The sequence below is a fragment of the Schistocerca gregaria genome, chromosome 2, assembly GCF_023897955.1.
Source record: "Schistocerca gregaria isolate iqSchGreg1 chromosome 2, iqSchGreg1.2, whole genome shotgun sequence".
Classification (NCBI taxonomy): domain Eukaryota; kingdom Metazoa; phylum Arthropoda; class Insecta; order Orthoptera; family Acrididae; genus Schistocerca; species Schistocerca gregaria.
The window spans coordinates 952,326,490-952,338,924 of NC_064921.1; the positions used below are offsets into that span (position 1 = coordinate 952,326,490).

At 38.8% G+C, this 12,435-nt stretch overlaps 1 protein-coding gene and 1 pseudogene across 1 annotated transcript in view; both read left to right on the forward strand.

The window, feature by feature from the left end:
* LOC126335424 (calpain-11-like) overlaps positions 1–12,435 on the forward strand; it is a 152,009-nt gene that overhangs the window by 112,857 nt on the left and 26,717 nt on the right. Inside the window, exons 2-5 of the mRNA XM_049998700.1 lie at positions 618–776; positions 2,308–2,374; positions 5,484–5,592; positions 8,825–8,983. Coding sequence (XP_049854657.1) covers positions 618–776; positions 2,308–2,374; positions 5,484–5,592; positions 8,825–8,983 — 494 coding nt within the window. The remainder of the gene's footprint in view (positions 1–617; positions 777–2,307; positions 2,375–5,483; positions 5,593–8,824; positions 8,984–12,435) is intronic.
* LOC126337197 (5S ribosomal RNA) lies at positions 7,661–7,778 on the forward strand (annotated as a pseudogene).

Below are 12,435 nucleotides of genomic sequence, written 5' to 3' on the forward strand. Positions count from 1 at the left end.
AAATGTTTATGCAAAATATTATGTACCCATTCATTCGAGATTCCCACAGCAGTTGCAATCTCATGCACCTTAACTCTTCTGTCACCCATCACCATATCATGGATTTTATCAATGATTTCTGGAGTCGTAACCTTCATGGGGCGTCCAGAATGTTCAGCATCACTTGTGCCCATATGGACACTCTGAAAATTTTGAAACCACTTATAAACTATTCTAATCGAAGGTGCACAGTCAGCGTAATCTTTATCAAGCTTCTCTGTAGTCCCCTGAGGCGTTTTGCCTTTCATAAAGTAATGTTTAATCACCACATGAAATTCATTTCTGTTCATTTTTTGACAACCAATTGACTTCCTTGATTCATACAAATGCCAAACACAAAGAAACACCAATATGGCTGAAACTTGGTGTGCGTTTTTTCCAAAGATGCTACTAACTGAACATGGCCCCGATAAGCGCCGGTGGTGCCATGTCTCAGACTTTGCACGGACTTTTCAAAACGCCCGTCATACAGCTCCTTGCTCATGGCACACACAATTCTGCATGGCTTATGAATGGAACATATTGAATGAAACTGTCAAAAAACATGTGACATAATGAAATATCTTTTTATGTTACAGGGTGATGTGAAGCCATTCAAGGAGAACCAAATATATGAAGAGCTACAGGAACAATGTTTGAAAAATGGTTGTAATTTTGAAGACCCTGAGTTCCCAGCATGTGCATCTTCACTGGCAGTAGCTACACGTGGCTTGAATATTGAATGGAAAAGGCCCAAGGTGCGTAGGTACTTTATTATACATGTACAGCCTGTTTTATTTAACTAACATTTGATGATTCATTCATATTTTTGGCTTTCTATGAAACTTCTGAAATTTCTCATTTATGTCTGAATTCTGGTTCAGAATCCCACCACACTGAATTTTAAGTTTAGTTCAGTAAGATGAAATATTAGTATTATTCAACATAGAAAGCGTGTTGTAGAATGTCATTGGTGTTTTGTTATTAATTTATGCTGCATAGTTATCAGTTCCTACTTTTTGTGATCTAAATAATCAGTGGCTATATAGTATTGTTGAAGAGACATACCTTAATTGCTTCTTTAATACTCTGACAGAAAAAAATTACAGCACCAAGGAGTTGTGTGACATGAACGAAAGTTGGTAGACATGTTTCAACAACAAAAAGACAATGTCCGTTCAAATTTTTCACCGGTTGCATAAGAGTGGCACTAGCAGTGCCACTATGAGGATGCATGTCAGGTTTCCTTTAAATACATGCTGTAGATAGAGGTACTCAGGGTACCCTCCGCCACACACCGCCAGGTGGCTTGTGGAGTACGGATGTAGATGTAGATGTAGATGTAGTGGTCATGAGCATTAGTTACCTTTGAGTTTGGACGAGGTGAGTTAATGTTAGTAAATAATGGCTTTAAAGTGACAGAAACACTATTATTAATACCTCCTGAGTTTGAACAAGGTGGTGTAATAGGGCTGTTGAGAAGTTGGATGTTCCTTCTGTGATTGGCAGAAAGACTTGACAGGAATGTAGCCACTGCACATGATCGCAAGCAGTGGTGGTCAAGAGAATGGTTCATGAGAAGATCGGCTCTGGAGGACCATGTGGCACTTCTGAGAGGATAGACCATCGTGTTCAGGGTATGGCTCTGGCAAATCCTACTGAATCTGCAGCTGAAATTTGAACAGCAGTTGGCACTACAGTGACACAACAAACTGTTACAGACTGGTTACTTTAAGAGAGCTCTGAGTCAGATGGCCTGTAGCGTGCAAACCACCACCATTTGCGACTTCAGTGGTGTCAAGTGAGAGAGCATTGAAAGGCGGGGTGGAGGTCTGTTGTGTTTCCTGATAAAAGCTGTTTCTTCCTCAGTGCCAGTGATGTACATTGACATCTACATCTACATCTGCATGATTACTCTGCTATTCAAAATACAGTGCCTGGCAGAGCGTCATCACACAATGGTGCATTAGCAACCTTAGCTGCTGAGTTGCATGACTAGCGTTAGTTATTGAAAAAGTTATTATTACTTTTAACAAACAAACTCAGAATAACAATTCAAAAGAAAAAAAGGAAGAAAGAGAGTCTTTTGCGACTTTATAGGGTTGTTACCTCCATTTTATTGTGGTGTCCTGACTGAAACAGAAACCTTGCTTAACTATAATTTAATTCTTGATATATATTTATCTAGGTTAATAAAAAATAATTACAGAATACCTAGAAGTAAATTATTATCTGATTAATGTTTGATCAGTAACTTAGAAAAGTAATTTCAATGCTCTGACATTCCAGGACATTACAAATGGTGCAGTATTTTTTATGGATGCTTCACCATCTGATGTAATTCAAGGTGACCTGGGTAAGAACCTCTCTTTTTTCTGTCGTGAACCTTATTCCTTACAATTATGTGTGTATACAACAATGGATGCACAAATACTACAGGCATAATGAAAAAAAGAAACAATCATTTTGAAGTACTTTTGAGATGTGAAACAAATGAAATTCCTCATTATTGTGTGAAACATAATCACTATAACCACTAATCATGTTGTATGTATTCTCATGTACCAACTCCATGATTAAAATGCAACATCATACAATTCAGAAAGCCATTTAATTTTAGTACCAGTCATTACCTGTGAACTGAAGTACATCGGACGATCATACTCTATTAACATGCAATATGTTGACAAGGGAAAATCTAGGATGAAATGTAACAATATTATGAGAAGGAAAGTTGCTACTGACCATGAGTAGCAACTTTCCTTCTCGTAATATGTTGACAAGTATGTACACAGGTGAAATAATGTCTCATTTGATTTAAATTTTAATACCCATAGATTTTGACAGTATTAGTGTGTGTACAAACTTGCAAATAATAAGTGATAGCTTATACATAGGCAGGTAAACTAGAACATAACTGGGAAAGCAACTCACTTTAATGAAAGTATTGTGCTATGTCTGAATGGCAAGACTATCCACTGATGGATAATTTCATTGAATATATCCATAAAACATTGTGGAAAACTCTCATATGTTGTGAATGTTGCCCAGAAATGGAACACACAAAATAGAATGGAATGTGTACATGAGGACAGATCACTGATTATGAAATATGAGAGGCACTAAGTGAGTGGACAAGTATATAGAATGTATGAAACATTGCTTAGCTTTTGAATAGTGTTATTTAGAGCTAGCATCCTCTATACCCCTACCTCAATCCCTTCCCACTCACCCCTCTTTGCTATCCCTCACCCCTTGTCTGTCATCCTTGAGAAGATAGGCAAGATAGAAACAGGTCTGTAGTTTTCTATCTTCAGTGGTAAGGAAGACTTCCACATGTTAAGAGTCTTAATTTCAGTAGAAAGAGGTCTGGATATGTTTTCAGTGCAGACTTTAGAATACTCACATTTGGCACACCGTATTCCATATATTTTGAATTTTGTAATGCCTCTATTATGCTTTTTATTTCATTGCTGTCAGTTAAGATGATGTATATGCTGTATGCATAACAACTACCCTTAAAGTTATATTTATGGTTATTGAAATTATTGTTGATTGATTTACCAACAGAAGAAAAATATTCATCAAAGATATCTGTAAAATGTTGGTGGCATTCTATTATTGTACCACTGTGGTTTGTTACGAGGTCATAAATGAAATTATCCTTTCTTACTCAGAGGCTGTTTATGACATCCCAAACAATAGCAGCAGTTGGCGTCTTTCTCGAGTTCTTCGGCTGATGTTCATTTGATAATTTTTCTCTCTTTTGCCACCAGCAATGGGCAATGAAGCTTTGACAATGCTAGTCATTTGTGCTGGTTAAACATCAGAAAAATCATCAAACAAACATCATCCAAAGAACCAGAGACAGAAGTCAAAAGGCAATTTGTCAACAATTGGCTACGAAAGCCTCAATAATTTTTGGCAGTGTCATTGCTTCCATCATTTAATATGTGAGCTGCATATTTACTTCTTGAATGTACTAGCAAGTCCTTATAAATTTATAATGTTTACTGAATACTCCAAAAAATGGTTCAAATGGCTCTGAGCACTATGGGACTTAACATCTGTGATCATCAGTCCTCTAGCACTTAGAACTACTTAAACCTAACTAACCTAAGGACATCACACACATCCCTGCCCGAGGCAGGATTCGAACCTGCAACCGTAGCAGTCGCGCGGTTCCGGACTGAGCACCTAGAACTGCGAGACCACTGCGGCCGGCACTGAATACTTCTTTCAGCTGAATATTCTCTCAGTCATGTAACACATTGCATTGGAACAGTTTTACGTTTCTCCTTGATTGTTCAACTTCATTGTTTATATAGGCATTTCCTTGAACATTTTGATTATTTTTCACTGTTATGTTTCTCACCGGTCATGTGATGTCAATATAGTGCAAGATGTCACTAGCAAAATTTTCGTAACAATTTATTTTAATCCATGCTGCATTTTCTAACATACGGTAGGGTTTTTGATATTATCATCATATATTTTCTGTACTGTGCAATCTGAGCTTATCCTAGTACAAAAAATGTTCACAACACTTTTCAGCAAGTCATTTGATAGTAATGACGTCCAAACTATGTCAGAGCAGTATACTGTTACCATGATTACCCATAATGGTACTGATTCTTGTAGTTTTAATGGTAGATACAATATCACAGCATAGTTTTTGTTTGCATCTAAGACGCAATTACTTTATCTTCCTATAATATGACTGAGAACATACCAGTCACATTCAATGTGAGTTAGAGACAATCACTTTCATAACTCAATAAGATTTGCAGCCAAAATTTTGGATGAGGAAGTAGTGACAAGCTGCATGTACACTTGAGAAATGGTGGAACTTGATAGCATTCATCTTTTATTTTAGCTTCATGATTATGTACTGCTCAGCCTATTTTGGTTTTAATCTCAATGCCTGATTTGTAGTTTGCCTTGAGAATGATGTGAGCTTTCATTGCTGAACTATGACTGATGAAGAGAATTATTAAGTTTTACAAACAATTTCTTTATTGTGTGTAATTTGTCATTAGTATATCATCTATTGAAATGGTATTATACATTTTCTTTTTGTGACAAGACAAATTTCAAATTTATTTTAAAATAAAATTGAGATTTATAAACTTGCCATTTCTCAGCATCCAGAAACAATGTCATGTTTTATTATAGGTATGTAAGCAATTGAATTTTAATACTCCTCTAATATTTATGAGCAACAGAAGTGCAATAGATCAAAAAGTTGTTAATCTTTTTCAGCTTTTGCGAATCCAGCAATTTCTTATTAATGTGAATATGTAAAACATAGTACAAAACAGTCTCATGAGATGATAATCATTTCAGCTAAACTGTGGAATTATCTTAACCTCAAAGCACATCAGTAATTTATACACGCAAATAACATGAAATAAAACAGATTGGTTTCATTTCATAGGTATTGAAATCTGAAATGTCTGTTGCAGATGATTGTTGGTTCTTAGCTCCTGCTGCATTCCTCACTCAGAAGCCTGACTTATTCAGTTTTGTTGTGCCCTCTAATCAGGACATCGAATCAGGTATTTTGCATTTCAGGTGAGATCCTGATGGCATGTGCATGTTTCCCAATTTTTCTCTTCCTACAAAAATTATGATAAATTTTTTTGGTAGTCAAGATTGTCCTCCTTTAGAAAATTTCGGAAAACAGAAGCTATTTGCCTACATCCTTTGTGTAAACAGTAACAAGTCTGCTCTCTCATTTTATACTCAGGTTTTCAGTCAGATTAATGATATCTGAATTTTGCTGCAACGTATTCAACTACCGTCCATACATTGTTTCTGTAACTAATTTAAGACTGTTTTATTTGCTTAGACAGTGATGGTCCATATTGCACTGCACTTCTAACTTTAATTTTGTTTATTTCAGCATTTCATTCCTTATATCATTCGAGAAACATCTTCACAATGTTCTGCTTCTCTTTCTTCCTCTACGAGCTCACTGTTTCATCTATTTATGTACATGTGATTCTGTTCTTTCAGACATATCTGAAAGAACAGATGCCACACATATATAAATATATATGCCTTGACGACCATTAAAATAATTTCTATGTGGGCACACTCACTTGTGGAATCAACTTGAGGCTGTGAGCGATGAATATGGATGAAAAGGGGAGCTACATAGGTAGTGTGTGACAAGTTGGAAATTTGAGATGGACAGGAAGGGTGTTTGAATAGCCGAAGCAATTAAGACAACTGTTCGTATAAAACAGGAAATCCAGGTTCAAGTCCTTGTTTGGCACAAATTTTTACTTGTATCTATTGAATTCATTTCAAAATTGTCAAAATTTCTAATTTATTTCATCATAGTTTGTCTATCTTCTTTTGTTTTTGTTACTTTTCCCCATCTTTTATTGAATATTTTACTGTTTTTTAACATGTTGTTTGATTAATTCTTTAAACTTCTCTTATTTTCCTGCATAGAAATACCATTTTCCTCTATTTTGACCATTACCTTTTTCGTTAAATATCTGATCTATGGTTTTTCCTACATTTGAAAAACTCATATTGAGGTCCACTCACCTTTGGCTATTGATCTCCTTATGTATTTTTCAACTCAATTTTCTTCAGCACTAACCAACTTTACTCACCAACAGGATTTATAGCTACACACTAAATCGCTACCATATTGAAACTTATTGTTTATTGTGTCAAAGAACAGAAACAAGGCCAGATCAAAACATTGAGAAAATACTTGATTATTATTTAAGAGTTTAGTGTTCAAAATAGCAATGAATCTCAGAATTGGCTAAAAAATGTTTGGTGCTAACAACAAAAAATGGAAGATCTGGGATTGGAATAACAATATGAATTAGGTTAAATTGATGCTCAGCACATATAGGAGGCACTGAATAGCAGACAGGCAGGTTTTATGTATGCAGACATTTCAATAAAAGATTTGATTTGTCTTCGGAGCAGCTGGGAGTAGACACTTGTGGAACAAAGTGGTTCTTGTACAGAAATACTCAAAACCCAGGAGAGATGATAAGAAAAGAAAAGCATATGAATTGCTTCTTTTGGGGTTCAAAATGCATTACAATATGAAAAACAGGGACACAAGTATATCAGAATATGACCTAGTCCATGAAACATTCATTGCTGATCTTCAAAAGTGTCTAACCAGTCTGCATTTCACCAAAAGATTAAGTTTTATAATGAAAACTGTGGTTTGTTACGACATTTCCCGTTCCAGCATGATGTGGGATGATGTAGCAATGAAATAACTTCAGCTAAACTGCAGTGGGTTATCTGTGCTATTCCATATTCAAACATGGACATATCAGTGAGACGTAATAATTGATGTATTTACAAGTACCGAAAGTCTTTGGCAGTAATAATATGCTTCTTCTGGAATCTACACAGATATCCTCAAATGAAACTATTAATGCAGAAGTTCTTACTCAGATGACATAGTCACTGGAAGAATACACAGTATATATGTTCACATATATACATCACTATTTAAATTCCAAAACCTCGTGTCGCCTGAGTGCCATGCCTTCAACAAAAACCGGTATGTGCCAGTAATACCCAACGTTACTTGGAAGAGTGTAATTCAGTTTATTTCCGATAACATTTTTGCTACCCATTGTTCGCTATTGTTGCCAACGGCCTTGCTGTGGTGGTAACACCGGTTCCCGTCAGATCACTGAAGTTAAGCGCTGTTGGGCTGGGCTAGCACCTGGATGGGTGACCATCAGGTCTACTGAGTGCTGTTGGCAAGCGGGGTGCACTCAGCCCTTGTGAGGCAAACTGAGGAGCTATTTGATTGAAAAGTAGTGGCTCCGGTCTCGGAAACTGACATATGGCCGGAAGAGCCATGTGATGACCACATTCCGCTCCATTTCCGCATCCAGTGACGCCTAAGGGCTGAGGATGACATGGCGGCCTGTCAGTACCGTTGGGCCTTCATGGCCTGTTCAGGAGGAGTTCATTACTTTTTTTTATTTGGTGTTGTTGGAGGAAGTACTACAATCATAAACAAACTGTATCACATGAAGTGTGAATAATAAAATTCAATACTGTGCATGAACAATAACCAGTAGTTTTTATGTTGATCATGAAATAATTATGTTAAGCCTTAAGCATAACATAAAAACTAACAAAGGAATTTTTTATTTGATTATTTCCACAAAAATCACAATTGTTGTATAGTGTACTTTTCTTCTGGAGAACATAAATGACATTAAGTAATGGTTTGTACTTGGAAGGATATGACATTTGAAAAGTGGCTGAATGTCACTTTAGACAGCCCTTTTGGTGGACGGTTATACTGTACAGACAGACACCATTTTGTGTACAGCTATTCAAGTGGAAAAGTTTCCTATAGTTCACCTAAACATTGTCACTTTTGCACTCCTCCTTGCTTCGATATCAGGTTGTTTCTGCCCATTCTCTTCATTCCTGCCCTGCACCCCCCCCCCCCCCCCCCCTCGCCTCCGCCCTCCCCATTCTTACACACACACACCTCTTCTCTCTATCGCTTTTCTGTTTATAAGTTGTGTACCCTCCAGATTGTTTACTTGACTGTCTCCCTCTTTCTGATCCATTCATCCTGCCTCTGTATTTCCAAGCCTGTACTTGGACATACAGTCTGCCCTCCATTTCTATTCTCTTTGCTTGATATGCTTCCCTCCCTATCCCTCATTAACCCTTGTGCCCACTTTTTCTGTATTCATCCCACTCCCTTGGACCAAGACAACCACTTGGTTTATTTGAGCCATTTCTTCCACTGTAACACATTAGTGCTTTCATATTCTGTTGACAGGTTTTGGCAGGAAGATGAAGGTTTATGGGTTGATGTAGTAATAGATGATCGTCTTCCAGCACAACAAGATGAAATCACTGGAAATTGGAATCTCATCTATGCCAGACCAGGACAAGATCAACAGTATTGGTGCCCTCTGCTTGAAAAAGCATTTGCAAAGTAAGATTCAACTACTTTTGTGACCTCCTGCTGTGTATGACATAGACAGAAACATTTATAGAAAAATGTTCTCTCTATTACTTTCTACATATGGACATACCAAATTATTCTCTAATAATAAAGTTAGAGTTTCACAATAATGGAATTCCTGGATGAGAATGACAAACAAAAATGAGGAAAATTTTTTGTTCAGTGTATTACATTATTACATAAAAGAAATATAGTCTGAATTTTGTTTGCAATGCTAGAATGAAGAAAGTTAGTCTGGTAACCAGATTTGATAAGTGATATCATCTTGCTTCATAAATATAAAATGCTCTGTATGTTGCAATATGTGAGACGACAGCACACACCAGTAAGTTGTTGTGAACATATCCCGTCTCTTAACTAAACAAAAGGAAATTGTAACACAAAGAGATTTTGTACCACAGGAATTACTTTTATTATAAATAATGGAAGGAGTAAATGTAACAATTCACCATGCAGTTGAGGAATTTGTTATTGGCAGGCACGTAAACAAATCTGAAAACATTGCTAGCTTTCAGGTGAACTGTTCTTCAGAGTCCTCCCCCCCCCCCCCCCCCCCCCCACTTGACCTTGTGACACCGCACTGTACTCCTCCGCTGTTGGGTACTTAGGTCATCGCTCGTCCCTTTGAAAATGAGTTACACTGAAGTTTACCTTGGCACCCGTTGTAAGTTGATGGTTCATGTGGTTGCCACTAGGGGTCTCCCTGGTGCAGGTACCTTTCTAGTTAGTTCATTACCCAGTGTGTGCCCACCCAATATGGCACTAACACACTAAATCTTCTGCATTTTATACAAATCTACATTAAACTGCTAATGCTTCATTTATGTGTAGTCTAAAGATGCTATCATGAATGACAAAGCAACTAAGTGTATGACCTGCTTACAGCCATCTATTGAACAACCAGAATATTAAAATCTAGGTACATTCACTTGAAATCTAAGGCAACATACCTGTAAAAAATGTGCTCATATTATCCAATGATGAATCTACATCTATAATCTACATATGACTGTGAAGTACATCGCAGAGGGTGCGTCCCACTGTAAAAGTTATCAGGATTTCTTCCCATTCCATTTACATATGGAGTGCAGGGAAAAACTATTGGTTAAATGGCTCTGCGTGTGCTGAATTAATATAATCTTTTCCTCATGATCCCTGTGGGACCAATAAGTAGGCTGTTGTAGTATATCCTTTGAGCCATCATTTAAAGCCAATTCTTAAAGCTTTATAAGTAGTCTTTCTCTTGATAGTTTATGTCTGTCTTCAAGAGTCTGCCAGACCAGCTTCTTCAGCATCTCCGTAACTCTCTCCCACGACAATTCATGCTGCCTTTCTCTGTGTATGTTCAATATCTCCTGTTAGTCCTATTGGGTGTGGATCCCACACACTTTAGCAAGATTCTAGGTTGGGTCACATGAGTGATTTGTAAGCAATCTCCTTTGTAGATTGGTTAAATTTCAGCAATATTCTACCAATAAACTTAAGTCACCACCTGCTTTACCCATGACTGAGCCTAGATGATCACTGTAACAATATTATGAAAAGGATAGATGCTACTCACAATATAGAGGAGATGCTGAGTCACAGAAAGACACAACAAAAAGAATGTCACAAAAGCTTTCGCCCAACAAGGCCTTTGTCAAAAATAGATTACACACACTCACGCAAACACACGCTTGACCACAGTCTCTGGCAGCTGAAGTCCTGCTACAAGCAACAGCAGCAGCCGTGTATGATGGGAGAGGCAACTGGATGGGGGTAAGGAGGAGGCTGGAGTGGGAAGGGATAGCAGGGTAGGGGTGGGGGATGGTGATGTGCTGCTGGAGAGCATGCAGGGGTGAGGTGGGGAGAGTATGGGGCAGCTCGGTGCAGTCGGGAGGTTAGAAAGGCAGGGGTGAGAGATTTTTTTTTTTTGGGGGGGGGGGGGGGTAGTGGAAAAGGAGAGAAGTAAAAAGACTAGGTACCCTGTTGGAATAGAGGGCTGTGTAGTGCTGGAATTCGGACAGGGAAGGGGCTAGATGAGTGAGGACGATGACTAACGAAGGTTGAAACCAAGAGGGTTAGGGGAATGGAGGATATTTTGCAGGGAGAGTTCCTACTTTTGCATTTCAGAAAAGCTGGTGTTGGTGGGAAGGATCCATATGGCACAGTTTGTGAAGCAGTCATTGAAATGAAGGATGTCGTGTTGGGTAGTGTGCTCTGTAACAGGGTGGTCAAGTTGTTTCATGGCCACAATTTGGCTGTGGCCATTCATGCAGACAGACAGCTTGTTGGTTGTCATGCCCACATAGAATGCAACACAGTGGTTGCACCTTTGCAACACAGTGGTTGCACCTTAGCTTGTAGATCATGTGACTGGTTTCACAGGTAGCCCTGCCTTTGATGGGACAGGTGATGTTTGTGAGCAGACTGGAGTAGGTGGTGGTGGTGGGTGGATGTGTGGGACACGTCTTGCATATTACAGGAGTATGAGCCATGAGGTAAGGGGTTGGGAGCAGGGGTTGTGTAGGGATAGATGGGTATATTGTGTAGATTCAGTGGATGGGAGAATATCACTGTGGGAGGGACGGGAAGGATAATGGGCAGGACGTTTCCCATTTCAGGGCATGATGACAGGTAGTTGAAACCCTGGCAGAGAATGTCATGGGTGGTACTGAGTTATGAGAGGAATTCTCCTCTGTGGCCAGATGGTGAGGCTTTGGGAGGTTGGGATGATGATTATGGTCTGTAAAGGCTTCAGTGAGACCCTCAGTATATTTCGAGAGGGACTGCTCGTCACTACAGATGCGACGACCACAGGTGGCTAGGCTGTATGGAAGGGTCTTCTTGGTATGGAACAGGTGGCAGCTGTTGGAAGTGGAGGTACTGCTGGTGCTTAGTGGGTTTGATTAGTGATATGGACAGAGGTACAGATGTAGCCATCTTTGAGGTGGAGGTCAACATCTGGGAAGGTGGCTTGTTCGGTTGAGAAGGACCAGGTGAAGTGAATGGAGGAAAAGCTGATGAGGTTCTGGAGGAATGTAGAGAAGGTGTACTCACCCTCAATACAAATCACAAAGGTGTCATCAATGAATCTGAACCAGATTAGGGGTTAGGGTTTTAGATGTTTAGGAAGGATTCCTCTAGATGGCCCATGAATATGTTGGCATACGATGGTGCCATGCGGGTGCCCATAGCCGTACCAGGATTTGTTTGTAGGTAATGCCTTCAAAGGAGAAGTAATTGTGGGTGAGGATATTGTTGGTCATGGTGACTAGGAAGGAGGTTGTTGGTTTGGAATCTGTCGGGCGTTGGGAAAAGTAGTGTTTAATAGCAGTAAGGCCTTGGACATTAGGAAAGTTAGTGTAAAGGGAGGTGGCACCAATAGTGATGAGCAAGGTACCGTGTGGTAAAGGGACAGGAACTGTGGAGAGTCAGTGGAG